Genomic DNA, 17,591 nt, shown 5'->3' on the forward strand with positions numbered 1-17,591 from the left:
CGGCGTTATCTGGCGTTATGGTAGCACCTTTCTTGCGATGCGCTTTTTTAAGCAAACTCCGCACCAGTGTGGCTGTGGGTCCTTCAACCATAGCATCTGTTTTGTCATCTTCTTCTTCTCCTTCAGGCAGTGGGGCTGCTACTGGAGGCCCCCCTCGAATCTTTTTGATTAATCGATTTAATGGACGCGACACTTGTTTGACACGAGCTTCTTTCAAACCGCTTGGCATGTTAGAGTCCAACAATAAGTGTTTTTCAGCTGCCAAACGAGCCGCTTTAGTCAATCGCATGTTCTCGGTCAAACGCCCTTTGTATTCATCGGTCAATCGCGACATTTCGTCCGCAGGAACCATGACATACTCTCGAAAAGTACTCATCGTTTTTGGGGTGGCGAAATGAATAACTGTTTACACTCTAAGCACGAGACTTCAAACGTTCCTCCGTCGTTGAGTGTGTCCCAATAATGTCTACAGGCTTCGCACATCAAATTATATCTCAACACGCTTAGGTCGCGCTCCAAGGTCTGTACCTTTTTACTAGAGAGCTCTCTTTCGTCCTGTAACGTTTGTATTTTAAGTTGCAACCCCACAGCTAGTAGTTTCCACCGCCTTGCTTCTTGATACGCTTCAATGAGATTGTGCAATGCTGCAAAACAATTCCTCGTTCAGTGCTTGACGAAAGTCATTAGCTCTCTGTCGTATCCACGCGCGACAACGGTTTATCAAAGATCTCACATTTAGAGCTTCAAAGAAGGTGGGGCGGAATACAAACTCGATCATGATGAACAACGGTGAACACAGCAACCATCTAAAGCATTGTTCAGTCCCCGCCAAAAGCCAGCGCCTTTCTGATTCATCAAGTCGCGTCGCCTTTTTAAGGAAGTTTTGCAGTGAGCCAGGGTTCGCAAAGTCTGTTTTTGAGGACGCCATGCGCGTACCGTGGTTGGCGATAAGGGTACTCTCCCTTTCAAAGAATTCAAAATGACTTCGCTGACAGCATTGATTTGATCAGCGTTGGCGTGACGTAAAAGATCTTGACGCTGTAAATGACGCGCTTCTTTAGCTAGCTGTCGTAGGAATGTAAATTGTCTACGTAAACGGGGAGGTACAAACACGTGCAGGTACCCTTGCGAAGGTAAGAGGTTCGTCCACAGACGGCGGTCATCTGAAGTGGCTGGGTGTAAGTCAAACATTAAATAGCCAAAGGGGTGTTCTGTAGCATGATGAAATATCTGCATAACACCTTTGACCTCGGTCGGAAATGCCTGATACACCAAAGCTCGTAGCCCCGTGCAATCCCGAGGATTCTTGAAACAAACTATGTAATGCGCATTGCGCGACACGGTCTTTGTGTAAGGGCCCGGTGGAAACAGATCTTGACACAAATACAATACGGTAATGTTTCGATGGTGGGAATGTTTTGTGAATAGGTCCAACACACGCTTGTCTCTTCCTCCTTCATCCATCAAATCATCCAACACTAACACCCCGCCACCTTGCGGTGCAAACCAATTCCTCTAAACTAGGAATGCCTTCGTGAAAATGTATTGCATCCTCCTTTTGCATCTTTTTAAATGTAGGTTGCCATGCTCCGTAACAATAGTGTTTGGTTCGAGGTGGTGGGTCCATGAAATGAGAAGCATGTTTCAATAATTCCCGCGTGAAGGTGGTCTTACCACAGCCCGAAGGACCGGTCACTAAAAGACTGCAGGGGGTTCGGAAAAAAAGCCTTCTCTCTCCGGTCATGGCTGAGTTATAGCCTTATCTGATCCTCTTCCCCAGGTTTCACCGTCTTTTATTCAAATCTTTTTTGATCCTGTATCCTGCCGCGGCACTTACACCCCCTAAGGCGGCTGCTTTACCAACGGTGGTCAATGCAGGAAGGGCTAACGCGAGTAAAGGAAAAATACCTCCCTTCTGGGGTTTGGTTCGCCGCCTCTTTCGAGTCACCCGTGTTTTATGGCGAGGAGCACGTTTTCCACGTGTTCGTGTTGCAGGCATGATGTCAAATGATATAGTTCTATAAAGTGGGGTCTTTTAAAAAGAACAATGACCACGAGACGGTTTTATTTTATTTTTTTTTTTTAATTGGAAACTTTTATTTCAATGATACATAGCTTCGCGCCTAGAACAACACGCCTGACTATTTTCTACACCGTCCACGATATCTGTTTGAAGTGATGGGGGTAACTGTACTAGGATGCGATGGCCTGCTTGGTGATCGTTGGCTACTAAATCATGTAAAGAAAAATCAGCCATGAATTCATGCATGCTCTTGCCTCGACACCGTGCTTGTAGAAATAATAAAGCGTAATGCCCGCAAGCGCGGCTGTTCAAACTTTGTAAGCTTCGCTCGTTGCGGTGGATGACGGGAAAATAGCGCCATATCCATTCCAAGACATGAGGTACTCCGTACGTATCCATAGGAAGGCCATAGCTGTCGAGGATCTCGCAGGTATCTCCCGAAGTCCATAAACCCAACCTATGACGTCCAGGTTCTCCTTTAGGGTCTGTGTTGACAATCATAGCCCTATGCATTTGTCTCCCAGCGGTTTGACGGAGTGGTGGTAATTGATCTTCAGGGTATACACCCCAAAACACGCACCTCAATACAGGGTCGCGTTTTGTCAATGCTGTTAACTGTCGGTCGCTCAAGGGTACTAGTTCCAGCGATGCTTGTTGTAGCAGTGATTGATGATACTGTTACACAAGTAATGCAAGTGGTTGTATTTAATACAGAAAGGTATGAATTTTAAACGTCGTAATTCACCACGCCCGTGCCACTGATATCCATCACGCTTTCAAATTCGCCCCAGACCACCACCGTCAGATTTTGACCAGGATTAGCCCCAAAATTGATCTCCAGGGTGACATCGCCTTGTTGTTGCGGATTTCGCAAGGGGCTATCTGCATCTCCTCCTGCGACATTATTAAACAGGTACAGCGTGCAATTCTTGGTGTGGCCCCAATCCCCCGGTTTCAGCATACTTTCTTGGTGTTTACCCAGAGCACCGCTGGCTTGCAGGAAGCGATGGTACCCCCACAAATCTTTCTTGTTATCATTCTGATTCAGTTCCAAGGTTTCGTAGGGATATTCCTCACCGCGTATGATTTGACGAATGCGGGTCACCCCAAACTTTTGGAAGGAAACGGGTAATGATCTAAATTCCCGTTGTAGGCGCGACTGTCCAATAATCCTACCATAACACGGTCGGGTACGCGGCCTTGAAACAGATCTGTTTTCTTAAACATGGTACTATCCCCATCAAACGTGAATGTCCGGACATCCATATAGACGGTAGGATAACGACCCCACATGCCTTTGTTATGTCTTCGTTTAGTCAGTGCAGTGTAAGTGGTAGGGTTTAAGGTCAGCCTACAGAGATAAAATTTGGCTTGGATATCATTCGGACCCAGGGTTGGGTACTTTTTGCCCGCCATCCTTGTACCAAAGCAAAAGAACTCGGGACTGTTAAAGGTGATACGCAGCTTGATTTCAATACCAGGAACTAACACGGTTCCTGTATGAAAAGCTTCCAAATGCGGTTTCATGATCAGCCGCACCCATCCGTTCCCCAAAAACTTGGAAGTTAACACTTTCAAGGGATTCGTCTCTCCAGTAGCAAACATACCAGCGTTAACAGGGCGGTCATCATTCACAGCATTGGTGGCTTGCAGGGAAGCATTCACATTCAAATAATTCACCCATCCTTGTGGGGCCAGCAATTTTTAACATTCAATTGGCGTGTAATTCAGCAAGGTTTCACCAAAGGCTCGGTAGGCATACATGCCCGTCTGTTTAGTCATTAACGTACCATTCAACCGCATGTCAAATTGTTGGATCATGGTGTGCGCCACATTATTTACCAGGTAAACGTACTTGGTGTAATCGTCTCCCGATTGATTTGCTTCAGCTGCCGTGACTTGCCCGTCCGCATACAAACCATCATTGTTCGCACCGGTAGGTAGTCTCATGTCAAAGGTTAAATAACTTTGATTCAAATCGACAAAATCTTCCAATTCGGAAATGGTGAATTCCAAGGGGGTAATACTGCTATTGTTGAGCGGGGAGTAACCCACCCATCGAGATCCTTGAATAGCCACATCTTGCGCTGGTAAAGCCCAGAAATTCAACGACTTGCTCATGACGAAGGTCAACGTCGTTTGTGGATTGTTCGTCGACGTTGCCTGGGTTTTATCTCTTTCGTCCACCGACGGAACAGCTCGTAGTCCATGGTTGTTGGTGGTGGTGACACGTGATTGGAAATCCAGCCACCACGCTGCCCCCACCACCGCAATCGCCGTTCGCGTCTAGGAATGGATCGGACTACTAATCGCGGCATGATGGAGTCCGTGTTGGTGGTCTAGTAAGTCTGAGATCATTTGGAAGGGGGAACGGCTTGATATATTGGCCCATTGACGGTGTGGGGAAGGCCGCTGATTTAACCATAGCAAGAACACAATCACGCGCCCTACATTGATGGGCGACAAACTGACCCATAGGTCTTGTGGGACAATACCCTCTGATGGCCATTGCTCGATAGTGTCTAAGAGCTCTGTAGGGCAACAAGCACGCAAGGAGCTCACCTCGCGGCTCCATCGCCAACAGTGCCAAGTATCGCACAACAACACACACAGAGACCACATTGTATCATTTGAAACGAACAAGCTTTATTCAAACCATTTTATACAAGAGGAAATGACAACGACACTGTCTTGGTCTGAAACGGATTCTCCTAATATGTCATTATGCTCCAGCATGCGTTCAGTCAACTTTCTAAGCTTCTGTTCGGCTTTTCGTTCATCTTTTAACATCTCTTTCAGTTTGGCTAGTGCTAGGCGAGCAATGAGTTTGCTGTGTTCCTCTTCTTTCGTTCCTTCTTCTTGCAGGTTCATTGATCGCTCACATTCATCCGTTAACTTTCGAGGTGTGTTGCATTTCCGTTTTGGAGCAGGGGTGCGTGGCTTTTGGGGCACTGAGATCTTCCGTTTCAAATTTTGGGGGTCTCCATTCACTTCGGCCGCGGGATCTTTCCTTGCTTGCTTGACTTCACCGATACTTATCTTTGGCAGAATCATCACTTTTCTGACCGGTTCTCGGACGGTCTTCTGCATCGTTTCTTTCCTCTCTGCATTCAACGGTTTTAATAGGTCCGTGTGGTTTAATGGTGCGCCGTGAGGTTCTTGTTTCTCTGCACAGAGGTCTGTGTGAGAGGTTTCTTTGTGAATAGACATGATGGAAGGTACTTTTAGATGGAGGTGTTTGTGCTCTGCACATGAAATGGTGTATGACTGTCAGGGAATGAAGTTGTCCAAATCCTTTCTTGCTTTTTGATTGGTCCACATCACACACCCAAAACATCCCGCACATGATTGGTTGTTTGACGGACCTTTGATTTGATGTTATTCCTAGCTCGTTTAGCTGTTTTTTGCATCGTAGATCTTACCGATTGACTGGCTTTTCTTTTCAACCCGCTGACTCCTGCTCGCAAAACCGTGCCTGCTGCCGCATCAAGCGCTTTACCTTGTGCCAAACTCTGCAACCCTTCTGCTACAGCAGGAGCCCCTATCTCCAATAGAGTTTTCCATAATCCATCTCCCACTTGCGGGGGTGTGTATCGAGTCAGACTTCCTCCTCGCATGTTAACCGTTTCGTACTAAAGGTGATTCCTTCACGGCTGCTCTATTTATCTTGGATGAAATGCAGGGTAACCAAGGTACGGTTAGATTTGTTGTTAGGAAATGCAACCAAGGACCCGTTTGTTTCAGCTACGTCCACTTGCAATGTTTCGTAGGTGTTTTGGCGCACTGGATGAAATTGTTTGTGTTTGGGTTCGAAATACATCACACCTCTTCCTCGTCTCTCGTACCAGACTTCGCGCAATAAATCCGTCTTCATTCCTCCCACAATCGTGCTCTGCGCTACATTACAGTACACATGCAAGGTGCGAGAAGGCTCCCCAACCACCATTCGAAAGGCATGGTTCAGGTTGGTGAAACGCCAATTACAACTCATGCTTAATCGAAGGCAGTGTTTTTCTATTGCCCAGAACACACCATTTCCATCTTTATCCAGCAAATCTCGGTACTTCTCAGAAGTTGTCAGATCAGGCACTTTGTCATCTATATACTCTCGAGACAGGTTATGGCCCAACTCCCCTGTTTCTGTCAGCCATCCCATCTTGATAGCCAAGGTACCAAATTTCTGGAGTGTTGTCTACACCACCGAGTTTGATCTTTGTATTGTCAATCAGCAAGTCTTGCTCGTTTCCTCGCTGTATCCACCGAAAGGTTATGTAGATACGTTTTCCCGTGTCGTCCACAAAATGACTCCCTTGAAAGTTATCCCTTAGGCGCATTTGGGTGAGAAAATCAATACAGGTTTTCATGAAACTTTCTCCATCCACCACCCACTTGAATTGATCGATATTCATCATGTTAACTTGCCCCTCTGATCTAACCCCAGATCTCATCAGTGTTGTGTAAAACAGAAAATCGTATTTTGGTACCAAATGGTAGAGGTTGACACGAGTGTCAGGCACGGACATACTGCTCAAGGCAACTCGCCAACCCTGCCCCGGCAATGTTAGTCGCTGGGGCAACCGGACCTTAAAACTGGATGGTGAGTTATCTGGAAATTCAGGTGACGGATCACTCGGTAAGGTCACGTAGAAATCACCCATAGTTCTGTCACCCTTTCCACTTGCGAATGGTCTTTGCATCGATCCAACTGTCGTATTTATCAGACCATCCTTGCCAACGCACTTTGACCTGATTTCCTTTGCGTTGTAAAACCTTTTCTATGCGAGACAGTCCGTCATCTGGTACGGTAACTGGTTGCAAATCTTGTCTGTAAAATGTACCTTCCACTGGAGTCCCATCCCATTCTTGTACTTTGTAGGTGGGTACTATCCCTGGAACGACTCGCCGGATCACAAAAACCTCTTCTGTCCACCACGGCAAATACCCTTTTTCAAATGGTCGATGTTTCTTGTTCAAACGCACCCGTGTCCCTTTTACCAAAAGCGTCTGCTTGTTCTTTTTCTTAGCTAGCAATCGTTTATCGTATAGACGGTGCCATACTTGGGCCTCGTTGACGCCCGTTACGTCTTTTGGAGCTATGCCGATGCTCCGATGAACGGTAGCGTTGTATCCCTGCACGATACTCTGTAAGACCTGTAAGTATGCCCGCGTGTTCTTGGCTGTCAAGTACCGGTACAGTTTCTCTTTCAAGGTGCGATTGAACCGTTCCGCTAGGGCTGCTTTAGCGTCCCCATGCGTGCTAAAATGATGAATACCGTTCGTTTTCATCAAAGTCTGGAACGTCCGATTGTAAAATTCTTTGCCTGCATCTGTCTGCAATTTTTGCGGTGTGCGCCCGGATCGTGTCAAGATGGTTTGCATGGCCTGTGTGACCGCTACCCCTGTCTTGTTCTTCAAGGGTTCGACCCAAGCATATTTGGACAACACATCTACTACCGTTAAGGCGTATCGGTTCCCTTTGTTCCAACGTGCTAACCCTTGCAATTCAATCAAATCGGCAACCCATTGTTCATCGATGTTAAACACTAAGGTGGGTAATGTAGGGAAACGTTTTCGGCGGGGACGGTGTAACGTGTAGCTTAAGACCCCTTGCAGTAGGTTTTGGGCCTCGCGTCTTTTTAACCCATGTGCTTTGGCAAAAGCTTGGACCCCGCCCAAACTACCAGGCTCTCCGGGGAACTCGTACGTTAAGGGTGACGGTTTCATGACACTAACAACTTCACAGTTTTACATCAACATTTTATTTATCTTGTAAAATGTAACGCACAGTCTTGCATCCCCCAAAATTACAATTGCACGGTTTCCAGCAAAGAATCTCTTCGGGCGTGCCTTCCACATAGGCTTCGTTTTTCTCTTCCATGCACAGTTCACGCAACAGCAAGTCTAACACATCACTCAACCGCGAGTGCCACAGGATCACTTCACGACATTTGGCCTCGTACAATGCTTGGTAACTCTGATTTAAACGTTTCAGACCGTTCAGTTCTCGTCTCATTTCCAAAACGCGATTATCTATCTCCTTTATATCCTCCTCTCCTTCTTCCTGTATGCGTTTTTGCGCCATTTCCTCCTCTTCCTTGATGGTAGCCCATCGTATGGTATGTTTGATGATAGACTTTTCGAGATGGAGGCGACGCTTATCCAGGTTCCGCACTGTTTGGTGTTGACCTTGCATATCATTGTCTTTCATACAATCATCCACAGACTTCAATTCCTTGACTTTTTCTCTCAATGCGTGTTCAACGTCAAAGGCTTGACGATGCCTTATTTGTCTTGTCCTACGGGCCTCCTCTAAACTCAATGCGTCATTCATGGTCTGCTTCTATCTCTGTCACTGTAAACTATCGTTTTTGTGAAACGGTGAGTTCTTTTTACACAGTGATCTGGACATTGATTGGTTGAGTGAGACCATCCAATGACACGCTTCGAGCAATCAATCTTTCTTTCATCTTCTCAATGCTGTATTTCTCCGTTAACTGTCTTTGCACCCATCGATCATTAAAGGGTATCATATGGTGTTGTTCTACAGGGGGAAACATTATCATACACTCTTCATGCCACGGTTTTAAAATATCATTTTTGTTCACCGATAAGATGGTTGCTTTTAGACACGCATCAGATTCTTCTGCTCCATTAATCTTTGAATAACGCTCCCTAACATGATTTTCATAGCTTTTCCAGAACGCTTCGAGTATGTCCTTTCGCATTGGAAGGCGACATTTCTTTCTTTGGAGATGGCGCTCGTGTAACTGCTGCTTTTGAACTCGAACCCTTCTTTGAAACTCTGAGCAACGCGATGTAACTTCGTCTTCATCCACCAGGTTTGTGTTAGGAATTCTTTCAAGACAGTCCCGTGTCTTTTTTCTCTTTTTAAAAAGAGCTCTTGAAACCTCACTGTAGAAATGAACGTTTCTCATCCTCAGGAAATATGAAAAAACAGTGAGCAAGAAGGACGCTTTTCAAACATTGTGTCCCTCAATGTATGATGGACCGATGACATCATTAGGAACCAATCTTAGGAAGGTATATTTTGCTTTTCATTGGAACTCTATTTTCCCCAACGATTCGAAAACATGTTCTGTAAACTGCGCCACGGGTCTGTATGAGCTTCCATGTTTCGCGTACCGATGATGGCGCATGTCTTACCCATCAATGACGTAATAGGTTCGAGGCAGGCTTCAAACCTGTCCTCAACACGATCATACTCGAACCAGCGATTATGCGTCATCGAGTACAGATACAAGGGTTTATGCATCAGGCGTGCCATCTCTACGCCCCACCCCGTCCCACCATCCACACACTCTAATCCTTGACTATTTTGTGCAAATTTCCCAAAAGCGTACACAGTATCAGCTTTCTTTATAATCCAATAATTGCGCCGCAATAACCCGTTGACTTACAAGAGGAAGAATGATATGTACGCTGTAACCGTTTATTGGCAGCTCGACAGGCAAGATCCGCTTCCGGGGAGTTACACCAGATCATGTTTATGCGCGGTACATCAAGAGATAAATCCCCCGGATGTGAGGCTGCTGAGGCCTGAACAAGTTTGGGATCATGTCCGCCACAGAGACGCAAGCCTTTCTCATTCACTCGGGTGATAGGGTGATTGTAAGGGAGAATGCACATAACACGCACCGTATGGCCCAGGCATCGGTGCCTCCAGTGATCACTGTGATCTCGCTCGGTTTCGACATTCGTTCACTCTCACTCACAACGACAACTACATCAATCATATGGTTGTATTCTCTTTTTATTGTAACATTGAACCAATTAAAAACTATTTTACAATATTGAACACAGTTCATGCGGTCTTTGAAAAACATCCATCAGATAGGCGTTGGGCCATGCGAGAGGCCATTTGAAAGGCGGATGGCGCTTGGTATGTGTTCTCGAACGATCTTCCCTTCTGCTTGTATGGGTGATGTCGAAATGGTACTACGTTCTGTTTCTTCTTTGGTTGGTAAGCCACCAGGCGTGGTTTAAAGTTTGGGTATCGAGGATGTTGCGGTGGTGGATTCAGTTTCTCTAAGGTGAAGACTAGAATCTTATGGTTCCAGGGAGTGTTCAGCCATTGAAAGTAGGGGCATGTGCGGCTCCGACAGCTGAAATACATGCGGCCAGGGTTCTTCTCAGATTTGCTCTGTTTTAGAGTGGAAGGTTTATCGCAATAACATAGCATCTTTGGCCATTCGGAATGCATTTTGTCGATGTTAATCACAAGCTGAGGGTGCCGTTGTTTCTCCACGGCTTGTACGTACTGGTTTAATTCTTGTTGGCTTGCAATGAAGGCACAGGGGTACTCTGGACATTTCACGTAATTAAAACCGTTGTCTGATGTTCGGTACTCCAACAAACAACTATGAAAAGGGCATGTCGTATCAACTTCCATTGGCACGTCATCAGGGATCTGCCCCATGAGTTCTTCAATAGTGGTGGGCTCGTTGGGCTCCCATCCTTCCCCTTCTTGGTAGGTCTGCTCCACGACTTGCACAGCGGGTGTGGCTGGGGGTGGAAATTCCTTTATCTCCTCCATGGTCATAGCGTTGTTTCCTCCGCATGTTTGTGTGACTTCTGGCTTCTTGTTGGTAGGTGGTTTGGATGGCCGAGTGGGTTTTCGAATTGGAACGATTTGTTCTTTCTTCTCAGACATGATATAGTCTCATGAAAAAAAGTAAGCTACAGCGACGCTTTTATAACAGCGAAACGTTTGTCCCTCAAGGTATGATGGGGTAGTGACATCATTAGAAACCAATCATAAATGACCTCTTTGCCTTTTGATTGGCTCTCGATGAGGTAATGGTTGTTTCTGATTGGTTTCCGATGAGGTCATCTGGTGTACTTGTGATTGCTTTTGCTGCGATCTCTTATTCATAGTTCAACTCCTGAGCAGGCAAGAGCTCTCTCTCCAAACAAGGCTAGTCACATACCGATAAAAATGATATGCACACACAGTACTATTTTATGCGCACCTTACGAAACATTATTTAGGGTTACGCGCGTGTTTTTGTTTCACGCGTTAGGGTTATGCTAGGGTTACAACCGTTATTGCGTCATGCCCCAACTTGCCCCTAATTTATGCACGCCCCCTTCTTTCACGTGTTAGGGTTAAAACCGACACATTGCGTCATGCCCCAACATGCCCCTAATTTATGCACGCCCCCTTCTTTTGTCTTTTGATTGATGACGTCATTTGATGACTACCTGTCAAATCCGGTCTGAATGAGCCCATACAACTACTGGTGGTACTCGAAGAGGAGGCTGCTTAACTGGCTTGCAATCACCCGTGTCAATTGCATGTTCTAAGAGACCAGACGTCCCTAAATCAGAACTGTCCTTCGAAAAGATAGCCTCATATTCCGTCACCATTCCAGAGACAAAAACTGCTCCGTTTGGTCGTTGTCCCTTTCAGGTTACGTTGCAACTCTGACCTCCGCTTTTCATCCTGTTTTAGCTGCTCCCCTTTAAGCCCTGGTCTATCGATAACAGAACAAGATGGGCGAGAGGCTCCTGCTGAATCCGGATCTGGTTCCATTGGAACAACACGGCCAACCCCTCTACTAACAGGATGATATTCAGCAAAAGGAAGATCTGCCCTCAGTCTGATTGGCCTACCCGAAAAGTTAGCAAGTCGACCTAGAGTCAATCCATTCCTGGGGATAACTAACGAACCAACTATAGTGATTTCCGATTTGTCTCTCCGTTCTCTTGACTCCTCTAAAAATCCCAGAAGTACCAGCATTATGTTCAAATCCGTTCGCCAATTTGGCCTCTATTTCTTCCTCAGTTCCAGGTTCCACTTGAATATCATCACACAGAAAAATTCGACAAACACTGGGTGTGACCTTGCCGTACCTGATTAAAAGTTCAGTGTTTCCTAATACAAAGGTTCCTGAATCATAGTGAATTTGACATTGAAAGTGCTCGAAAAAATCAGAGCCAAGTATGCAGTCATGGGATAGACCCCGTGCAATCATTACTGGCCAAAAACAATCAATGTTTCCAAGACGAAATCTAACATTTGTTTCACCCAGAACTGTTAATTCATTTCCATTTGCTGTAGTCAAGGTCCCGGTGACGGGCTCGATTTTAGTAACAAGCCCACTTTTCTTCCATGTTCCCTCATTCAAAACACTAACAGCTGTACCAGTGTCTAGTAATAGGCAAGTCACAGTATGATTTACAATACCTGTAACATAGATACCGGAGTCCGATGTTGCTGACAACACCCTGTTATTTACACATGCTGGGTTGTTTACCTCATTGGCGACCACTGATTCTTGGGCCACTACTCCAGGTCTCACGGGGACTGCCTGGCCCATGGCAGGCCCCGAGCTCTGTTTCCCCCTTCTTTGTGTGGACAATTTCGAGCGAAATGGCCAGGTTTGTGGCAAGCAAAACATATCACCTAATCCGGCGCCGCGAGGTCGAAGTTGTTTCAGCTTTTCGTTCCAGCTCACGAATCCCTTGTGCTCATGAATCTCAGATGAAACTTTCTCACTCCCCGCTGAACCACTCACCGCATTCACAGACTTTTTCTTCTCAGCCGACGGCACTGCCTGACAAGCTTTACGGACACTTTCTAATCCACGAAAAACACGAACAGCCTGCACAAGTGACTCCGGTTGACTCATAAATACTTTTTCCCGCAAATCATCACTGAGTGTCACTCCTTGAAGAAACTGATCTCTAGCCAGCTCCACCTTAAACTAATAAACTGTCTCTGGGTAGGCATTTTCTACCAATTCCATCACATTATCAGCAAATCCTTCGAAATCCTCATTCGGCCTTTGACACCTGGCTCGCAACTGCAATTTATAATCTTCCCTTGTCTTGCCCGAATAAAATCTTTCGACCAGCTTCGACGTGAACTCTTCAAAGGTTAACGATTCTGAAAGCTTCAGAAGCTCAACTACTTTGTTGGCCGGTTGCTCAAGCAGGGTCAGCAAATACGCTCGACAATCTGATGGTTTGATATGTACCAGATTTGCATACTGAAGAAACTGGGACAGCCATGTTTTGAAATTTTGACCCGCGGAATAGACACGCGGTGCTCGTACATTCCTCTCGACACCTCCATACTCTGCGTCAAAGCCTGAGACAAGGTACTCACCAGCTGTTGAATTTCGGAGCTCTCTTCTGGCAATGCACTCTTCGGTAGTTTCTTCGGCACCTTCGGGCATTTTATGTCCATCGTCACTCATTTCTGCTCATTAAAATCGCACCGCTGCCACGGTCAATGTAATAAATGTCACACTAAAAAGGGTCCAGACGGTTGCTGAAGTAGTTTAAATCGCTTTAATCCAGTGGTCGCGAACACACAATTACTGACCACCGAGATCGACCAGTTCTACCAAAATTCAACGAATTCCTAAACTATATATCAAGCACGAAATGTCCCATTACATTTTCGTTTGACAAAAAAGACCGACTGTCAGCCTTTTTGTTTGAGTGTATAGTAGTGCATAATACATCAAGCCCTGTTGCTGGGAACAACCAAAAGTAAGTTGTGAAATTCACATGAAGAAATCTCGATCATCTCCCCACTCACGTGCATCCTGTCTGTCGTCTCGTTTTCTCTTGGTTTTACCACAGTTTGCAAGGTATTTTAGGGTCCTACATAGCTTATGAGCTCTGAACTGCCTTGATTTCTGTTGCTTAAGGTTGTCCGGAAAAGGTATTGCATTCAGTTTCCTGGCTAACAAGGTGATTTTCTAAAAAAACTGTTATCGCGTCAGTGGGTGAGTGAAGAACGCACATTGGGTTGTTGAATTGGCCGGAGGAGGGGATTGTTAATTCTTGGGTTTTACTCACGCGATCAACAGCCATGTTTTTCAACGAAAACAAAAGAAGACCTTAGCATAATAATAGCTTTCAATTCCCGGAGGATTGGATTGGGACACCAACATGGCCGCCATTTCATTGTTTGGGGACACCAACATGGCGGTCGTGACGTCATGTGAAATCCAAGAATAACAGTAAATTAACCAATGAGGTATAAAACTAAGGAAGGTTTTGCTTTCGATGGAGAGACGAAAAACAAAAAAAAACAAAAAAAAATTAAAACGGCAAGTTATTTTTCCTGTAACCTATGTCCCCACAGAATCAATAGACGCGCCTTATTCCATTAACTTGTTAACGTTTAGTTATAAAAACGAGCGATAAAAAATAGGAACGACTTTTCGACCGCTCATTTTGAAGTTAGAGTTCGTGAATAAAATTTCCGCATATATACAATTTCAGAAACAATGGAATGAAGGTAAAAGCTAAGTATTTACATACGAACATTAAAAAATAACAGAATGCGAAAATAAAGTGTAAAAAAGAGGTAAAAAGAATGAAAACTATTGGAAGTGTTAAGCAAACAGTTTTGCGTGTATTGTCGATTCGATTTCACACGGCTTTACAAACCGACACTTATATCAACGTGTCGAGGAGCATAAACGATCGGTAATCGGCAATCATGTGAGAGAACAACATGAAATCGAGCCATGTGAAATCGCCAAGAACTTTAGGGTCCTGAGAAAGTGCTCGAACAAGTTCGATTGTTTGATTTTTGAAATGTTTTTTATTCGGGACCTTAAGCCAAAAATACGCAAACAAAGTGATTCTATACGCGCAAAACTGTTTGCTTAACACTTCCAATAGTTTTCATTCTTTTTACCTCTTTTTTACACTTTATTTTCGCATTCTGTTATTTTTTAATGTTCGTATGTAAATACTTAGCTTTTACCTTCATTCCATTGTTTCTGAAATTGTATATATGCGGAAATTTTATTCACGAACTCTAACTTGAAAATGACCGTGGAGCTGTCGAAACGTCGTTCCTATTTTTTATCGCTCGTTTTTATAACTAAATGTTTTGTTAACGTTCTTGTTTTAATTTCTTGTCACTATGCTCTTACCAATAACGTTGCTCCACTTTGCCAAACAAAACTCTTCACGACCCACTATCCCTTATGTTTTTCCGGGCAACCGTTCGAAACGTTGGTTTTCCGATCTCCCTACTGTGGCCAATCTATTCATATCCGCTGAATTGATACGGAACCAAACTTCCGGTTAGCACCTCAGTTTCCGCTAAAACCATAAGAATTGGTCCTGTCAGAACCAAGTGTACTTTACAGCTAATTATGAAGCTATGGTACCTTGCAAACTTTCGTTACAGTGTGTCCCCGTGTATCCAGTATGACAGAGGCATTCGTATCCATTTTCTGTATTATTACAGCTGCCGTTATAGCAAGAATCACTCAGACAAGAGTCAATTGCTAGAATGAAACAACAAAATCATGATTCCTTTTGTTAATTAACAACAGTTCACCGAAGTATAGGTGGCTAGTGGTGATTTTCTGACTGCTTTAGAACGTACTAAAACAGTAAGATAATACGGCACAAAAAGATGATTTTAAGTGATTTATTCCTGCGATGATTACATCATTTTCGGGCGCAAAACCCGGGCAAGTTGCTAGGATTTGAATAGCAAAGGATATTCGGAGTTTGAGTAGCCAATCAGAGCGCGTCTCCAACGCTATCTACGGTTTACTAAGAAGTATAGTATATTAAGAAGTGTTAGTATTAGTATTAGTATTAGTATTAGTAATAGTATTAGTATTAGTATTAGTATTAGTATTAGTATTAGTATTAGTATTAGTATTAGTATTAGTATTAGTATTAGTATTAGTATTAGTATTAGTATTAGTATTAGTATTGGTATTGGTATTAGTATTAATATTAGTATTAGTATTAGTATTAGTATTAGTATTAGTATTAGTATTAGTATTAGTATTAGTATTAGTATTAGTAGTAGTAGTAGTATTAGTATTAGTATTAGTATTAGTATTAGTATTAGTATTAGTATTAGTATTAGTATTAGTATTAGTATTAGTATTAGTATTATTAAGAAGTAGTATATTATGAGTTAAAGGGTGATAAGGAGATTAATCTCGGATTAATCTCGTTCTACTGGTCTTTGCATGCTCCTCCTTGAAATACATACATGAACGATCACATCCGTTTTTCATAGCATGTAATATATCACATCAATACACTAAACGTTTTCTTTCAAACGCGAACGATAACATGTTTTTTCTTTAGCCCTTCATTCCATTTTCCTATCACCGAGTGTTCCACGCACACCAAGGTAGAAAACGTCCTAAAACTACAAGAATCCTTCTATGTGACTGCGTTGGAAAGAACGCCTTCGTCAAAATATGAGTCTACCTTACTTGGTTTTGCACACAAGCTTAAAGTTTATGCAATAAAGGTAAAGCAACAGCTTGAAGAGTTTACGGTGTTGACGATGATTTTATGATGACGATGATGACGATGACTGATGACGACAATGATGAGGATAATGTTGACGATGATGATTATGATGATGATAATGACAATGTTGATGACACTGATGATGACCATGTTGATGATAATGTTGATAACAGTGTTGATGACACTGATGACGACAATGATGAGGATAATGTTGACGATGATGATTATGACGATGATAATGACAATGTTGATGACACTGATGATGACAATGTTGATGGTAATGTTGATAACAGTGTTGATGACACTGATGATGATAATGTTGATGATAATGTTGATGATGATGATGACAATGATGAAGATGACGATGACAATGATGAGGATGATGATGACGATGATTATAATGTCAACGATGATGATGACGACGATGATGATACCCATCGTTATCATCATGATCATGATCATAATCATATCCTTTAATTCACCTAACAGAAAAACGTTACCTTGTTCACAGTTAACACCTTGAAAACCGCCAGGACAAGAACAGCTGTAATTACTACCAGCACTACTACAGTTTCCTCCATGGAAATTTTGTGCAGGGATCTACATCTGTTAGATTAAAGTGAGGCAATGGACATTATTCAATCTCAAGAGCAATAATATGAAAGAACCAATTGTTCTGTTCGGTAGAATAAAAAAAAAAAAGAGAAGAAAAACACATTGTACACATGTTGAAGAACCACAAGATTAACGGGAAAATCGTCCAAATGTCTTGAAAATCCCTTATCCGACCTTAGGTCACCCAATTAAACTAATAATAACTTCTGTTGTCAAAGTGTGTGGAATTACATTGGCAATTGACCCCTTGAAAACCCCAAAGACTGTCGACACATGTTCAAGCATTACTTATGAGATTGGTTCACCACTAAAAAACGTATCTCTAGTATTGCAGTATATCAATTCGGTTTGTTTCTTAAAGTGGCTATGTCACGAAAAACAATGTAATTTCATGAAACCCAAAATGTCCAAAATGTAGAATGAAACATTGCAATAACCACTTAAAACTGTTGGACAGCGTAAAAGAAATACAACAAAAGGAAAGGAAAGCATGGGTAGACAGATATGGACAAGATTATTGAAACGGATTGCATTTCGGTAATTTTGAATAACGTCGGCCTGACGTTTTTCAAGTGTAAGGTAAATGGACTGGATAAAGGTCGTCTTTTTTCTCAGAATTATCTTGTTTGTGATGTAACGATAATCTTATCAGTAGAGGAATTCCACATTAACA

General features: G+C 43.5%; 2 protein-coding genes and 1 pseudogene across 2 annotated transcripts; 1 reads left to right on the plus strand and 2 right to left on the minus strand.

The window, feature by feature from the left end:
* Positions 1-774: 774 nt before the first annotated feature.
* Positions 775-1,744, minus strand: LOC138055611 (uncharacterized; annotated as a pseudogene).
* Positions 1,745-2,750: 1,006 nt separating this feature from the next.
* Positions 2,751-4,144, minus strand: LOC138055612 (uncharacterized protein F54H12.2-like). The gene is made up of 3 exons (XM_068901506.1): positions 3,814-4,144; positions 3,200-3,708; positions 2,751-3,134 (listed from the first exon to the last, which is right to left on the minus strand). Exons 1-3 carry the CDS (start codon positions 4,142-4,144, stop codon positions 2,751-2,753), a joined length of 1,224 nt encoding a protein of 407 aa, XP_068757607.1.
* Positions 4,145-16,348: 12,204 nt separating this feature from the next.
* Positions 16,349-16,780, plus strand: LOC138055613 (ribonuclease E-like). The gene has a single exon (XM_068901507.1). It carries the CDS (start codon positions 16,349-16,351, stop codon positions 16,778-16,780), a length of 432 nt encoding a protein of 143 aa, XP_068757608.1.
* The last annotated feature ends 811 nt before the right edge of the window (positions 16,781-17,591 follow it).

The sequence above is a fragment of the Montipora capricornis genome, chromosome 7 (genome assembly GCF_036669925.1).
Source record: "Montipora capricornis isolate CH-2021 chromosome 7, ASM3666992v2, whole genome shotgun sequence".
Taxonomy (NCBI): Eukaryota; Metazoa; Cnidaria; class Anthozoa; order Scleractinia; family Acroporidae; genus Montipora; species Montipora capricornis.